The 17,063-nt window shown below is 36.6% G+C and overlaps 1 protein-coding gene across 2 annotated transcripts in view; it reads right to left on the bottom strand.

The window, feature by feature from the left end:
- Positions 1-17,063, bottom strand: part of LOC145687403 (putative NADPH-dependent quinone oxidoreductase VAT1L) — a 126,057-nt gene that overhangs the window by 55,327 nt on the left and 53,667 nt on the right. For both annotated transcript variants that reach the window (XM_081760862.1, XM_081760865.1), the window contains exon 2: positions 2,402-2,531. In XM_081760862.1, the coding sequence (XP_081616988.1) occupies positions 2,402-2,531 (130 nt within the window). The remainder of the gene's footprint in view (positions 1-2,401; positions 2,532-17,063) is intronic.

Genomic DNA, 17,063 nt, shown 5'->3' with positions numbered 1-17,063 from the left:
CGGTTTTCGCAATTCGCAGGTCGGAACTAGTCGAGGCACTCCAATTCATTTACACGTGCTGGGAAATTCGCATTCGCATTCGCAATCGCATTCGGATGCAATGGAGGCGCGGCCTTAGGCCGCGCCTCCATTGCATCCGAATGCGACTGCGAACGCGAATGCGAATGCGAACTGCGAATTCATGTGCCTCTACTGCATCCGAAGTTTCGTGAATGCGAATCAAGTTGTAATATCTCTTTCAAACCTTCAATGTGAAATATTTATGCTTGAAAATTCATATCTTAAAGTTTTCAGAGCAATAATAATAATAATAATAATAATAATAATAATAATAATAATAATAATAATAATAATAATAATAATAATAATAATACTGTATTAATTTCCTTTGTGTGCAAAATAGAGTGAATGTCGCAAATGTCGCTCCTGTTATTATTATGCTTCTGTGGTAACCGCTATGTTCACTTTGAAATAAATAAACTAAATAAAATTAGAGATTGCAAAATCAACCAACTTTCTAAGAAAATTTTCTCCATGAGTAAAAAACCCGTTTTTGCTATTTCAAACATATTAGTCAATAATTATATGTATTCGTAAAATCATTATTTGAGGAACAAAGAGGAAATATAAATTGAATAAAAAGTTGCGGTTCGTGTATTAATTAGATTTTCATATTTTAAAGAGAAAACAAATAAAATTATAAATATCTTCCACTCCAAGTTCTTTACTTACATCTGCCCATAATTTGTTCACGACGTGTCGTTTGTGGTAATCTGGATGACCTTGGATCCACAATGGAACTTTATAAAAAACACAATTTATTAAAACATCAACATCTATTTCCATTATTATTTTCATTTTTATCTCCGCACCTCGCACCGTCGTCTACTTTTACGCAAAACAAACTTTCTTCTCTCACGTAGCGCTCAATTTCTCTGCAGACGACGCTCCATTCGCATCAATTCGGACGAACAATCCCAGCATGTTGGGATCGTTCGCATTCGCATCTTTTCGTCGGTTTTCGCAATTCGCAGGTCGGAACTAGTCGAGGCACTCCAATTCATTTACACGTGCTGGGAAATTCGCATTCGCATTCGCAATCGCATTCGGATGCAATGGAGGCGCGGCCTTATGAGGGCTTCAAACTGTCAAAATACGAGGGCGGGGTGAAAAGTTCTCGGCTTGACAATGAAAGATTGCGAATTCCAGTTCAAAAATAATTTTTATTTTTCGACAATCTCCCTTAACTTCAATACACTTGGTCCAGCGTTTCTCCAACATCAATATTCCTTCCCGGAAGTTAGTCTGGAAGGTTGTGAAAATAGTCATTCACGACAACTTCATTCGATCCGAAGAGCTTGCCAGAAAAAATCTAAGTTTGGGAACCGATATAAGTCCGATGGTGCCAAATCAGGAGAATATGGGGGATGGTCGAGCAAATCTTACCCAAAATCCCGCAGTTTTCCCATCACCAATGCACTTTTATGCATAGGTGCGTTATCCTGGTGAAAGATTTTCTTCAATACAGGCCTCTTCTCGCGAACTTTGGCATCCAGCTGGTCAAGAAGGTTGGAGTAATATTCGCCTGTAATTGTTCTCTCTTTTGCAAGGTAATCAATTAACAGGATCCCTTTCGCATCCCAAAACACTGCCCATGACCTTTCCAGCCGATACGATCGTTTTCGCTTTCTTCGGCGCTGCACCACCGGCTTCCACCCACTGCTTGGACTGCAGTTTCATTTCTGGCATGTAGTGGTGAACATGTCTCATACATTGTCAAAGCGCCACACAATTGGTTGGATCCCTTTAAATCTGTCCAAAGATTGCTGCGAAAATAGTTCGCATTTCCTTTGGTCGGCAGTCAGCAAATGCAGCACCCATCTTGCGCAGAACTTTCGCATCCCTAGTTCTTTGTGCGAGATGTTTCGCACCCGTTCCTCCGATATCCCCACACTTAGCTATCTCACCTTCACTCGCCTGTCGACCAACACATCATTATGCACTTTTTCAATTGTTTCCGGTGTGGTTGCGGTTTTCGGCCTTCCTTTACGTGGGTCATCTTCGAGGGATGTGAGACCACGTTTAAATTCATCTGCCCACCTTTTAACGGTTAGCATGGAAGGAGCAGAGTCCCCTACAATTTTGTAAACTTCGGATGAATTTCCGTAGCGGTTAATCCATCCAAAACTAAAAATTTGATTACCGCACGATATTAAAGTTTATCTATTTTCACAATTAACACGCAAGACTTAACTGCAACAAAGCCTGCACACAAACTACTTGAGAGAACAAGTTAACACTTGTTATACGAACAACTACATGAAAGTTTACAATACTACATGAAAGTAGACCTACTTTTGGGCCACTAAGTCAATCAGTAGTGAGGAAAAGTGGTACTTACCGAAAAACCTTCAACGCCTTCGCCTATTTCAGCTATTTCTCCAGAGCACTCGAAGCCAAGAATAAACGGAGTCTTTGGTGGAGAATCTATTGTACCTTGCCTCGCCATTAAGTCTTGGAAGTTGAGACCACTGTAAAGAGAAAAATTTATGTTTGATGCACTCAATATAATCTTGAATTTTTCAAAATTTAAGTTACAGTATACAGTTTTTCCTACCAGTTGCTACATAGAAACTCAAGGCATTGCGTACGAAGAATTTAAGTTAAACCCAAAGAAATCTCGTAAGAGACTAGCTATCTAATGACATAGGTATGAAAAATTAACAGATGCTTCGTAGTATTAAAATTATCGGAAGTACCCGTTTCTTGCATTGCAGATTAAAAATTAAAAGTTTAGAATAGAATAAAGCCTCTTTCATGGACACAATACGGACTTTTTTTTTTTTTTAAGCTATATACAGGACAATCCTTCCTTTTCCAGACGCTAATCAGTTCAAAGACACTCAAGGGCTCAAAAGAATCTTGCCCCCCCCCCTTTTACAAAAACATCTGAAAATTAACCAAGGTAACTACATTCGACCTGTCTTACTACAACACGAAAAAGCATTTGATTACTGTACACTAAAACCCTCATTTGCTTCATTTAAGAATTCCGTATGTATCTTGAAGTTTAGTTTTACATTCAAGATAGGTATTTTATATTTGTTTGAATAATGACCCTTTGTTTTTGTGTGAATTCTGAGGCAACTCTTACGTGTGAAGGATGTCAGTTTATTGTTATTTTATTTTCGCTCCAGTTCGGGTGAATGGAGACACTGACAAGTTAAAATATTCTAGATCAACCATATAAATAGGTTAGGACTTAATTTACTGGAAGTATGCTGGGTTCGCTAATTTTCTTGCAGGTTTTAACAAATATGAACATGAGTACTACCTGGATAAATTTGCAGGTATATTTGAACGTGAAAAAATATCGTAAGTAAAGTGGATCATATAGAATACTAAGTATTGTCTATTTTTAAAAGCACACAAAATTTCCATTGAGCCTAAAGCATGTAATGTGGATAAACTTTCCTGAAGCCTTTTTTTTTTTTTTTTTGGTACAATATAGCATTTAGATATGTTTTTAAAAATCCAGCATTAGTTAAAAAAAAAAAAAAAATAAAGATTAAAGGATTCTATCACGCAATAACTAGAGTGGGAACATTTTTTTCAATCTGAATAACCATATATTTCCATTCTACAGTAGAGCTTCTTGGCTAAGCTGTTAGCGTACGCACCCTTGGTGTAGGTAGGAGACCTGGTTTAACGTGGGATCTGAACCACGTGAGCTTCCGAGTCAAAACTGTAGGTCCATATCTCAGCCTCTTTGCTGAACGAGATGCTAGTCAAAATCAAAATCTGCCCTATTTTAACTATTTCGGAGATCATTAAAATTGAAAAATTATAACAGTGACATTAAACTTTGATTATCACTACAGAGAATATTACCTAAGCAACAACATTACATTTGAATCCTGTGCAATTTCTCAACATCGATTGCCTATATGAAACTATTTGTAACAAATTTATTTACTGTACATTGCAAATGATTACCGCTTAATAGATTCCATTCCTGAAATTACGCACTCCACCGGTTTCTTAAAGGTTTCATTGTGCTTTAAGGCGTCAATAAAAGTTTTCCCGAACTTCAATCATCCCTATGAGCATTCCCAACATAAAATCCTAGTCAGAAATTACAAATTTAGCTTATTCAATACTAATAGCTGCAACTCTTCAGAATTCAATTCTGAAGTTAGAAAGACGCCGAAGCTGAGCTCATCCAGATGGTAGGCCTCTATCTCTGTAGTGGCTAAAGCGCCTTTTATCCCGTTTTCAGCCAAATCAATTCGTGCAAGTGAATTATTCAGATTGACAAAGCCCGAGGTAATACCGCACAGTTAAGGTCAGTGACAGCTAGGTACTACCTACAAAACAGTGTTAAACTGCCATTTCCGAAACTTGTTAAACCATTAATTTTGGTATGCAGTTTGAAGTTCTAATTTATCTAATCAAACCAATTATTAGTTTACGTAAGCCTTTTGCACACATTGTATGGCTCACTTTCTAAATTTGAAGTTCTTCAAAGTTCAGTAAAATTTTAGAATGTAGGGTATGGGTTTAAGTGCGTTAAGTACGAAACATACTAGGAACACCTTTTGTAAGGCGTGATGTCTGACAAGCAGGATAAACTACTCATTTTTTTATTTAAACATTCCTTAGCAATCATCTGAGTTAACTGCCAAATTTAATTTCATTCGATTTACAGGTTAAAAAAAAAATACAGGTTTCCTTTCCAATCAATTTTACTTTGCTTCTACATTTATAGATCACACTGCAGTTTACCTAGCAGTTGGTGCATTTAGTCAACCCCTTTGAATTCCTCAGAAATTAGCCTAATGTAAATTAACATACATTAAGATCTTATTTTTTAAGAACAGGGATTACAGCTATTTTTGTAATTTCATAGTGAGAATAGGTTTATGGAAACTGAAGCTGCAACCCCTTTAGGATATGACCTTTAATCAAAGGGGCAGGATTTACGTTATAATAAATAAATAAATAAATAAATAAACTAGGTAGGTGAACATTTCATTCGGCTGTTGTCATCTTTCACTTACTCGATAACGCACAATAACGATAGCTTTCACTTTTATAGACTGACTGTTCCGAGTTATGCAAATAGCGCGATAGCACTAATTCAGATCCTAGGTTCGATTCCTGATCTGTTTATTGGAGAATTTTCCGGAATTTACATAACAGAAAACATGGCATACGAAAAAAGTTCATGTCTAAAATTCTTCCGTGTTTAAAAATTGAACCTAAACTGAAGAAAAATAAATTTTGGATCAGTTATTTAAAAAAAAAAAAAAAAAAGAGAAGCATTTTGTGCTCTTACAAAACTGATTCCGTATTATAAACAAGTGTTGATTCTGAAGTTGGTATCCCTGAGTTATTAACACCAAGCGGAAGAAACAGGTGCTATCGTAACATTTGCACTTTTCAAACGTCATATTCAAGGCAAAATAAGGCACATCCAGGTTGTGTGACATGCTGGACGACCTTGTAACTTACTGATAAAAAGCTCTTCAAACCATGTTAGAAACAGGGTGTTTATTAATTTTGGGTTTAATGTAACAAAAACTGAATACAAAACAAATTTTAAAACAAGCGAGCAGTTCATGTTGTATAACTAGTTCTGAACTATGACGGGGAAGGACAATCAGGATGTAGTCTTAACCCATTAACGCCGTGCGTGATCATATGATCACAGCAGGTAGTATTTATGAAAATAAGCCTTGTATAACATACTTTCAGTGGTTTCTTTACGCTTTGTGTGTTGACTACTAGGAGAAGGTTCTGTTAACGATATTCAGACAAAACAAATTCCACATTGCGGCGTGAATGTAACCTAGAGGTACAGATATCCGCAACGCGCCAGAAATATAAGAAAAATGGCATCGTCCTCGCAGTATTAAAATACAATCTTATATCTTATCCTTTCAAATTATTTTCGGCTGGGTTATGTTTTAGAGATGTCAAAAGTTGTTACAGATTACATTTCACTCATCTGAAAATATTTGGGTCATGGTCGTTGACGTTTTCCATCAGTGTGATCATATGAACACGCAAGGCGTTTAAGTAGCTTCTTCTCTATTACGTACGTACGTATAGGTGTCAATAATACAGTAAAATTTTGCAGGTATATCAATTTAGAACAGTTTGTACATGCTTTCAGTTGACTTACTCTATTCTTTTTACTTTATTATTATTATTATTATTATTATTATTATTATTATTATTATTATTATTATTTGAAATGACTTTTGCAAATCCTGTTGCTGGTAATTGTATGGTTTTCCCTTTAGATACAGAGGTCTTTCACTTCAAAAAATTCTTGACATTTTAGAATCGGATGACGTGCATAACATGCAAGGCATGCTGAACCTCCGAGACCTAACGCCTTTTCGGATGAAGATTCGGGAAAGAGGGATGGAAATGGACCAAAATTACACGGTGACAACTTACCAGTCATGCTGAAGTTGTTTTTACACATAATACTCGACTTGGTGAAGATGATGTGACAACTCTGTCGTTACAACTGCGTTACGTAACGGCGTTCAGTCTGTTTTTAATGAACAAAATTTCCAAAATGAAAATAGAAAGTACTCGTTCGTATGAATTCGGAGAATATTAGCAAGCCCATGAAACTTACTGATCAAATGGACCAGGATATCTCATATTATAGAACTAGAATCAAGTCCAAAATGTGGTGGTGGGCGCCTCTCTCTTGGATGATTGATGTATCGCAGGAATAGCATGGCTAATGTTGAGAAAAGCAGAATAGGCATCTCACACTTAGAATTTGCAAGATATATTGTACAAACTTATTTGCAAAATTATAAAGCCATTCTATTAGATGCAGGGCTTCCAGATATTTCTGAGTCCTGCAGTCAACAACACCATGTAAGGGATGACGTTTGTCTTTATGGGAGAAACCACTTAGTGGTTCGGTCAATGCGTTCGGTTGTGCAAGTACACTGTGTTCAAACACAGTACCTACGAAATGTTTCAAATGTAGCATAGGTTTGAGCGCCTACCATTTTTTCTATTTCCATAAAGTTCCATAGATATTGGGCTCCATAACTTGACAATTCCATAGTCCAAATACTGTGTTTATTTTTCTCTTTTAAAGTGTAACAATTTCTAAGACAATAAATGCCTCTTTTCTTTTCCATATGTGTTAATAATTTAACAGGGCATCCACTTAATCATGATATACGAAAGTACTTAAACGCCTAGCGTGTTCATATGATCACGGGGCACCCCAACAAAACCGCTTACGTCACGAACTCAAAATTTCTCGTAAATGGTCTTTACACCTAAATAACTCAAAATTACAAATTTCACCGAAAATAAAAAGAAAAAATAATTTCGGCGTTAATGGGTTAAGGTATACGCCCGTATATCCCCTGCTTAATTTTAGATTACACCTGCTTCAAGTTCTAGTACTTTTTCCATTTACTAGCAGAAGTGACCGGCTTCGCACAGGAATGTTTATGCACAATTAGAATACTCGAGAGCAACGCTGTGTGTGTTGCCCCCTGTTAATTCAGATCCGACTGACGCTTTTGGCGTTGCCCTCAATATGAACAAGCAATTTCAGCGTTGCTCCTATCAATTTCCAGGCCAGCTGACAGTTGACTAAACTTAGGCTTGAATATCATTGGATTTGTCACCAATCAGGTTAGCGACCCCGAAAATAGTTAATTTTGGAAATTATTTTGCACCCCTACCCCCATTGGTACTACACTTGCACTTACATAGCACCGGAAATTTCACTATCTTAGCGACACCGAAAACTGAATTCGATACTAATAAAAGGTAGTTTCATTTTTTCCACCTTCGAGGGGTGTCATTTTTTTAACCATATAAGTCATATGTCAAATTTTAATTTAGTTTACATACGGAATTTCGTCTTCCTAACATGAGGAATTTATGAGATTTTTTTTTTTACATGAATTAAACCACCTGTTCCTGTTCCACTTTGAACCCTTTCCACCCCTTAAGGTACGTATCAAAAAATGCTACGGTCTCTAATACAGCTATTTAGAAGTATGCCAAGCCAACGATGTACACGCATGTCCAAAATGACTGTCACATATCTGACTAAGAATATAATTTGATATTGATTTTTCAGGGTACTTTTAATAGAGATACTGTGTATATAATCGGGAAATGTATATTTGTGGTAAATTTCATAGCAAAATTATAAATACGAAAATTAGAATGGGTAAAAAAATGTTGCTAAATGCACAAGAAAGTTTTTTAGTTTTATTGTTCTTATTTACTGTCTTGACATGAAATTTGCCACATGTCTGACGATTATACACATACTAACATTATAAGAAATACCGGGCGAATTTATATTCCTGCAGCAACATATTTATAGACATGCGACAATAATTTTGGACATTAGTATACATTTGTATACCGGATAAACTTGCAACCTTTCATACGGAGTGGTTTACCTAAATTCCTACACTTACCGAAGAAGAATTTATTTATCAATCACCAAATTAGGTAGAATGTAAATGGTCAAAAGTTAAGACATCTAGTTAGTTGATGGAGCAGATATTAAAACTAAATATTACATTCAATCAGTTTTACGCCCCACAGTTATGTCGTGTAGGTTAAAGGAGACTGATGAGAAATTAATGAAATAGTGGAATGAAGACAGGGAGGAAACGGAAAACTTAGAAACCCCCCCACACACACACACTTGTTCATCTAACCCAGTTCATCTGGCGCGAGCTGGGATTGAACTAGAGACTCATGCACCAGAGGTGAACGCTCTACCACAGCCACTGCGACCCAGCAGAACTTAAAATGTAAAAGTAGAGGAAAATCACGTACCGATCACGTAAAACATACATAGCGCGATTTTCAGTTCCTTCTTGCAATGAGCTCTTTCTGCATATCTACATCCACTTATTGATTAATTTATCTATGGGGTATCAAGAAAAAATTCGTTTAGACCATAAAAGTGTGCCGTAATCCTTTATATTTTAACAAAATATGTGCGCTGTACATTGTTCATTTTAGAAAATGTCTATTGTCATGTCTTATGAAACTACTAAACATACTTCTGTAGAAGTTTACAGAACTTACACAATACGAAAATTTTACTACTATAGCACTGGACACAAGGATGTGCTAGTTTTAAGAAAAAACAGCCTTATGCTTTGAACAGTATGAAAATTCTACTGTTCTGATGCCTGTCTAACGAACTGTCGTTAATACTCTACTTATGCATAACAATTGAAGTTATTCAAAGATATTAATTGCAGTTAATCATCTACTTCAATAAATTTACTGGATGCTTTTATAATTTGAAGTTACTAATAATTTAAATTTATTGTACTTTAAGTAGTACTTCAACATGAAGCATTGTAGTGTTCAAATACTTTTTACGTTTGTACCATAACTATCACAAGAGTTGTCAAAAATAATTCTGTAAAATTAGTCACTTCCGGTAGTGTTTAATAGCTTTTAAATTAGCATTGAAGTTCCAAACACAACAAGGAAATACGCTGGAAATATTCGTGAAAAAAGAAAAAAAAAGAAGAGGGGGCAGTTTTCTTCTGTACTTTCAAAGTTACCACCGCACTATATGGCTTGACTTGAGAGAAAACTTACAATACCCAGTCGGGATTCGAACCTGAATTTCTAGGTTACGATCTAAGCTCATAGTTTGTGCTCTAAAACCTTTGCGAAAGTTTTTTTGAAATTTTATATTAATTATGGTCAAGGTTTCCTCAGAACAAGACCTATGCAGAAATAGTTTGAAGCATTAAAATTATGGGAGCTCTGAACCGCTCTTCCAATTCCCCTTTGAACAGCTTCGTTCCCTAGTAACATTGCCATTTTACAAATCTGAAGCGATATATTCAATTGAGAATTTCCTTCTCAAAGCTGAAGTTTCCATACTAAGATTTGTGAAAAAGGCCCCAGAATATTTTTTAAAGTGGAAACTAAGTACCAATGGTAGAATAGTTCCTCCGACATTTAAAAACAGCCCAGAAGGCATTTTCGTAAACTGGTGGACCTAAAGCAATACCCCTTAGTATGGAATAAAAAATCCGGGAAATATTTTAGGTCAAGTGAGTTAAAGTACTGTCACATTAAAAACAGGAAACCCAGACAAGTTCTTTATTTGATAATTGAATCTTATTTCATGTATTATACTATTCTGAAATGCTCAAATCCGTTAAAATTGCATAAATACCGAATTTAAAAATTGCTAGATGCCCTTGAAAACTACTTTAAAAACTTCCGTTAAGCTGCTTACTCAAAATATTAGGCTGAAAGTAAGACTAGTTTTCGATTTCAGATTAGCCTTTAATATAACTGATTTTAAAAAGAGTTATGAAGCTGGCTACTTTTAATCAGACAAGTTTAGAAGTGTCAGTGCTACCTTATATACAACCAGACAAGATTCCTGAAAGAGCTTACGTTCCGACATTGCATAATCAAATATACGAAAGTAGACAAATTTGGCTAGACGTCTGAGTACACTAACCCCGCCATAATGACCCCAATTCTAGTGAATCAACACACGCAATATAATCAAATGCAGCTGCCGATGAAAAAATGCTAGCATGCACCCAACCACCCACCCACTACTAGGCATTCTTCACGCATATCACTGTACGTTATACAGTTACCCACATTCACGTGTAACCCTTCCATATATACTTAAAACTGCACGTCTGCCATTTCATTTCACAGACTGCGACTTCGCATATGAAGCAGGGAAGCTAGAGCTGACCTAATACTTGAAGCGTGAAGTTCCTTTATTTCAGTTAATAGTGTTTATGACTTTTTAAGTCATGTTTAAAAAAAAAGTCAGGTTAAAGACCTTGAGTAAATCGAGAACTGCTATGCAAAGAAGAAATTAAGTGTATAGGGAAGTTTAAAAGTTAAAGTTATTCCTATCATTTGGTACAGACGGAGTGCATTAGTTTGAATTTTACCCCTAGAATACAAGTTGTGTGGAAACGTGCGCTTCTGTATCAGTTTCAATACTATATTGTCATATATTCATGTTACAATGGGTACGTCGATTGTCCTTTCCTATCCTAGGCCAACATACTGAACAGAATACGTGCAAATGAATTGTGCGAAGCCTACACAAGCCCCGTCAAACTACTATGGGAAATTATGGAGTTCCACTATTATTATAGCTGATTGATGACCAGCCATACTAACCATCGCATATGCATCCATAAATAATTTTGCAATTTCGGAACAGACAGATTTAAATACTATACAGTATCGTTACTATTAAGTTTAATAAAATTAACAGCCTCTTTATTGAAAATTTTAAAAAAAGATTTATTTATATATATATATATATATATATATATATATATATATATATATATATATATATATATATTTATATTTATTTACTAGTCTTCGGCTAGTTGGGAACTACGGCCCAGACCCGGAAAATGTCCGGTTTACGGCCTCGCACTTCACACATCCCTAAGAAATCTAAGATTTCGACATATAGCCATCTTATTGTGAATTTCATCCCCCACTTTATCCTTCTAAAGGAGACGTCAGATTAACATGTGTACTGTTTAGGGATTTCGAGATATGCTCATAATTACAATTGCCACTTTTTTTTTTTTTTACTTCCCTTCTAGGGGAAGAATCAAATAACAAATCTATTTTAAGTGAGAGATACCAAATTCCATGCCTCTAACCTTAAGAAGTTACAGAAATAAACAGTTAATTCCCATACTTTTAAAAAAAAAAAAAAAAATCTAGGTCAAAAATCAAAGTGAAAAGTCCAAATACCATATTTCAAGTCTAACCTTCAGCGATTCCGAGATATGAACATTTTAACGTAATTGCCACCTCTTCCCTTCCCACTGATTGGTAACTGAATACTGCAGTTTAATCTCAAATTTGTGGTACTCGTTAAATTTTTGTGGTAAGCCTTTAAGATTAGTACTTGCAGGAGAGAATCGAGAATTTGAGGGGATATAATTTCACATTCTTCGAGAATTGTTTTTGTTCGCATACAAAATTTTGAACTACTTCCAAATTTCCGAGGAAGGAACGAAATCAATTCCCCTCCGACTTCTCCCCCCCCTCCCTGTGTAATTCTAAACTTGCGAATTTGCACTATGTAAGTTACGATAACTAAATTTAAATACAAGTAGGAAAGTTGATTTGTGAATTTCTGTAGCAGTTTACTTTTCCTTATTTTATTCCATTAATATTTTGTATATTGTTATTTTATAATTTAGAATGTTTTAATTTTGTATATGTATGCTTCAACATATTCAATACACCCAATGTATTAAATTTTCTTTAACTCGCGAATGTGGAATTTAGCGGGATCTACACAATACTTAAAAGCGGATTTCGTCACTGCATTTAATCGTCCCGAAGAACGATCGGGACAGGAACAGTGGAGAAACCAATGACTAGCAGAAAACGAACGTATGGCAACCCTGACGGCATATCCGAAAGATAATTTGCTTGTTACAAAACTCGAAATGGACATTTTCTATTTTTGACAAATTAAGTGGAGGTTTCAACGTTCTTATCCTTAACTGCAGTATGCATAAATTTTGAAGATGCATCAATTTAAAGTAACAGCCTGTCGGTTTAACATTTCTTGAATACTTAATTCAATAAATTATACTTGTTAATTGACATTTTTTTTTTGTTCAGCTCCGTAAGGAATTACTTGGGAAACTGAAAGCATGTGATATGTAATCCAACCTACCACTACGTTTAGATGAGCGGGTGTGCTTTCGTTTACTACATACGAGGGGAGAGGAAGGTTGAACGTAAATCTGAAAAGACCAATTTGATGACGCTGCAGGCAACTGCTGCCACATCGTGAGTCTGCCACCTCTTACGAGACATAACGAGCTTATTCTGAAGTCATTTTATCTCGAACAATGCGCAGTTAAAGCCACCAAACAATCCTACCAGCAGGAAAAGAAAATCCCGCACGCATACACTCGGAACTTAAGTGAAGCAGGATTAGAGAAAATTACTTCATAAAGAAACAGTTTAGAAAAGGGACCAACTACAATACATTCAACAAATGCGGGCTTATTTTTCTATACATAATTCTCTAGAATTACTTTTTTTTTGGGGGGGGGGATAATTAAAACCTGTTCAGCGCCTTCTTGGAATAGTTCGGTATATACAGTAACAAAATTGATCAACTATAACTATACAAAGCCCATTGCAGGAAGTTAAACGCTAGAACCATTATCGAATAAGATCATATCCCCTCCAACTCTCAAACTAGTTAAGTTTTGTGAAGCCACTACTAACATTATAATACTTAGAAGGAACATGACAGCTGAAAACTTTCCTATCCTATGTATAGCCAATCGTTTGGAAGAGTTTAGTAAACTTTCTTGCGTAGGGTGCGGCGCAAAGGAAAACCGCATTTAAGAAAAAAAAGTTACAAAATTTTTGTAACACTAAGCCATATTAATGATTGAAAAATGAAAAAAAAAATTACTAAAACTGTTGACTGCATTTTTGTCCAAAGGTTCGAACTAGGATGCACTGATTCTCGCAGTTAAATTCATACTAGAAATTAGTCGCGGGTCGATAAAACATTTCAGTGAGGCGGATGTGGCCTGCGGGCCGCAATTTGCCCATCACCTTTAGCATGATCCACCTGCTTAAGAGTCGCGGATTCGCTGAGCAGGATGTCCTATCAAAGTAATTCCTAGTACAGCAAGAACTGTTCAACGAGCCCCTTATACAAATACTTCACAGTCCCATGGATTTAGTGGTGAAAAACATGTTAAACTCCCTAGTTAAACTTTTGCGGACAAATTAAAAAAATGAGCCTTTAGCGGAAAGTTCAGGAGTGCAGTTTATTATTATTATTATTGATGGTACTACGTTGTGTGCAGAAAAGGATTTATTTTCTTTTTTCTTTCTTGTTTTACAGTTTATAGTCAACCCCAGCAAGTTATTCCCTACTTGGTCTGAAAGTAGAAAGAGTAGGTTAAAGTCTAAGATGTTAGTTTCAGGATACTACTGAAAAGAGTCTTCCGGCAAAATTATGATATACTTAATGTGCTTGCGCTGAAGTGTTCGTAAAAGTCTAGCAGGTAAGCAGTTAATGTCTGAATAAAGGTGGGGGAATTTGTGCAAGTCTTTTGCCTATTCAACGTATGCTGTGAGAGTTAATTTGTAGGATTATTTTTTTTTTTTTTTTTTTTTTTTTTTTTTTAGCAGCACAGGTCTACCTAATACATTTTATAGGAGTCGTTCGATTCCGGTAGATAGATCTGCCTGTACTCCAGTTTTCTACTTCAGGTTTATGCAACCTCATGCCTTGCATTTTTAAAATTTGTTACAAAGGCGCTAGAAACTAAATTTAGAAAGTGAGGTAAATAGTATCTGCAAAATTCTAGCATATGCAGTATTTCTTCCCGACGTTTTTGGGGGCACTGCCCCCGGGAGACCAAAATAATGCGCCTGCAATATAGAATAGTACCAATGGCCCCTTGGAATTTAAGTGTGCTCCTCCGGAACATTTTTCTGAAAGAACGACTGGTCGTATGAATACGTAGTAATGATTGCTTTGAAAATCTTTAGCGTATAAATTTGGGTGGACATTGATTAACTTCAAACTGCACATCAACTTCTGGTCTATAAGGAAAGTTTGGAAATTTTTATGAGTAACACTATCTGATCTCTGGCTCTTTCTGCTTTTAATATTAAGTTACGCCGCCCAGATTTCATGGCTCTCCAGAATCTTTAATATAAGGGTCTCCAAATTGACTCCCGACGGTCATCAATGCGTACTGCCACAAATATACCAGGGAAGCAAGAAAGTTCATGCGCTTTTGAACCCCTCCCGCTTCCATTTGGATGCTGCGGCGACATCTGTCACCGTAGCATGAAAGTTTTGACTGTTTGGGAAAGCTTATTCATTGACGCATCAGCCACGGTGAATATAATAACGCATTTGTTAGTGTGGTGTGTAAAAATCGCTCGTGATCATGTCAGTGTCAAATGAAGTTTTTAGAGCTTGTTTGCTTTACGAGTTTAAATTGGGGGCAAATGGTGCAGAAGCAGCTAGGAAAATGTGTTGCGTTCGGAGAGGGTGTAATAAGTAAACTTACAGCACAAAAATTGTTCCAGACCTTTTCAACTGGTGACGAGATCTTGCAAGATAAGCCTCGCTCTGGGAGGGCTAAATCAGTGGATATGGACCACCTGAAAGCCGCTATTGAAGATGATTCCAGTCAAACGTGTGAGGAAGTTGCTCACCGATTCGAGGTAAGCAGGGAAACAATTCGGGAAAGTCAGCATCAGTTGGGACGACCTGGAAACTGTCAGTGCGTCCCTCACCAGCTGACCGCTACGAGCCAAGTTCTAAGACTGAATATCTGTTCATCTTTGTTGACGAGACAAAATCTGTCCAATTTTGGACCGTATAGTAACTTGTGACGGTCACTATACCGTCATGTATGACAATAAATACCGTCATACCATTGGCTATCACCGAATGATCCGAAGCCTTTGACTGCAAAACCCAATATCTATCAACGCAAGGTTTTGCTCTGTGTTTGGTGGACTACAAACGGTATCGTGCACTACGAATTCTTGGAACGTGGTAAGAATTACCAAAGATGTGTACTCATCACAACTGAGAACGGTAGACACCAAACTGACCCAGAAACAGCCAGCACTAGTGAACAGAAGAGGTGTGCTCTATCACCAGGACAACGTGCGCCCTCACACCACAAAACAGACGCTGGAGGTAATCTCAGAACTTGGTTGGGAGCTTCTACCTCATCCTTCCTACTCCCCAGATGTCGCCCCTTCGGATTACCATTTATTCTTGGCCATGGACTTCTTTATGCGTGGCAGGCAGTTCAAGACTGAACAAGACGTCAAAAATGCAGTTGCTGAGTTTTTCAAGTCTCGGGAACAAATATTCTACAAAACTGGCATTTACAAGCTTGTTGAGCGCTGGGAGAAGATTGTAGAAGCGAATGGAGGCTATTTTGCCGAATAAATAAACCGTTAAAACCCTGTAATTGATAGCTTTATTTCATAGTATAAAAGCGCACAAACTTTCTTGCTTCCCTGGTAGTTTATGAAAACTAAATTCTGAAGTCGCTAAATTCCTGTACTAGCAAAACCAAAAGATTTAAGTACACAAATCCACACTTTTCAATACAATTGTATTCAATTTACCCTAGTTTTTAAAGAGTTCGCTGTCAAGAACTTGAATCAACTGAACGAGAAACCTTTTCGCAGGTCCTCAAAAGAATTAGAAAGTATGGATCGCGACATTTATCGGAGTTGCTCTAAGTTACTAGAATTTATTTGGAGGGGGGGCAGTGAGCTTACCGAATAACTCAATTACCACAGTTCATAGTCCCCCTTCCTTTCTCATGATACTTGTTCGTGAATTTTATTCAATCAATAATTTAATAATTGGTTCAGTTTTACGTCCCTCTATTATGCCATTTAGGCTAAGGGAGAGTTTATTCAATCAAGAATTGATCTCTACAGCAAGCAAAACTACGTCCGTAACCCTGTATTAACATGGAACACCTAATGTCCGGAAGGCAATGTGCTTAGTATTGTGAACATTAGTTCAAGTTTGTTTGGTTTATCAGGACATTTACAGTGTCCGCCCGAAAGATACTTGACAGATCAATTTTGTCCAGAATATAGGGAGTCCCACTTCAGGAAGAGCTCTATGGTGATTGAAACTGAACCACTTCGTTTTAACGTTAATCGCTGAATTAAAAGCGTTAATAGCGAGCAACGTCCGAGGAATATACCACCCACTAATGCATTAAAACTGGACGAAGTGGTTAGAAACTACCATTTGCGGTTTCAGATAAAATATTACTCCATACAGTCCAAATTCTTCACGTTGTGTTCGTAATTGCTACTGGTTAAATTCTTAGTTTAGATTATGAATGCTCTGTTTACCTTCACAATTTGTTACTAAAACTTTAGTAACAATTCATTTACTCATCCCTAAGAATATCGTACACTGTACACATGTTCAAAATTATTGTCGCATGTCTATAAAT

This window comes from Thermobia domestica, chromosome 1, assembly GCF_964235325.1.
Source record: "Thermobia domestica chromosome 1, izTheDome1.hap1.1, whole genome shotgun sequence".
NCBI classification, from domain to species: Eukaryota; Metazoa; Arthropoda; class Insecta; order Zygentoma; family Lepismatidae; genus Thermobia; species Thermobia domestica.
This window is presented reverse-complemented; position numbering and strand designations above follow the sequence as displayed.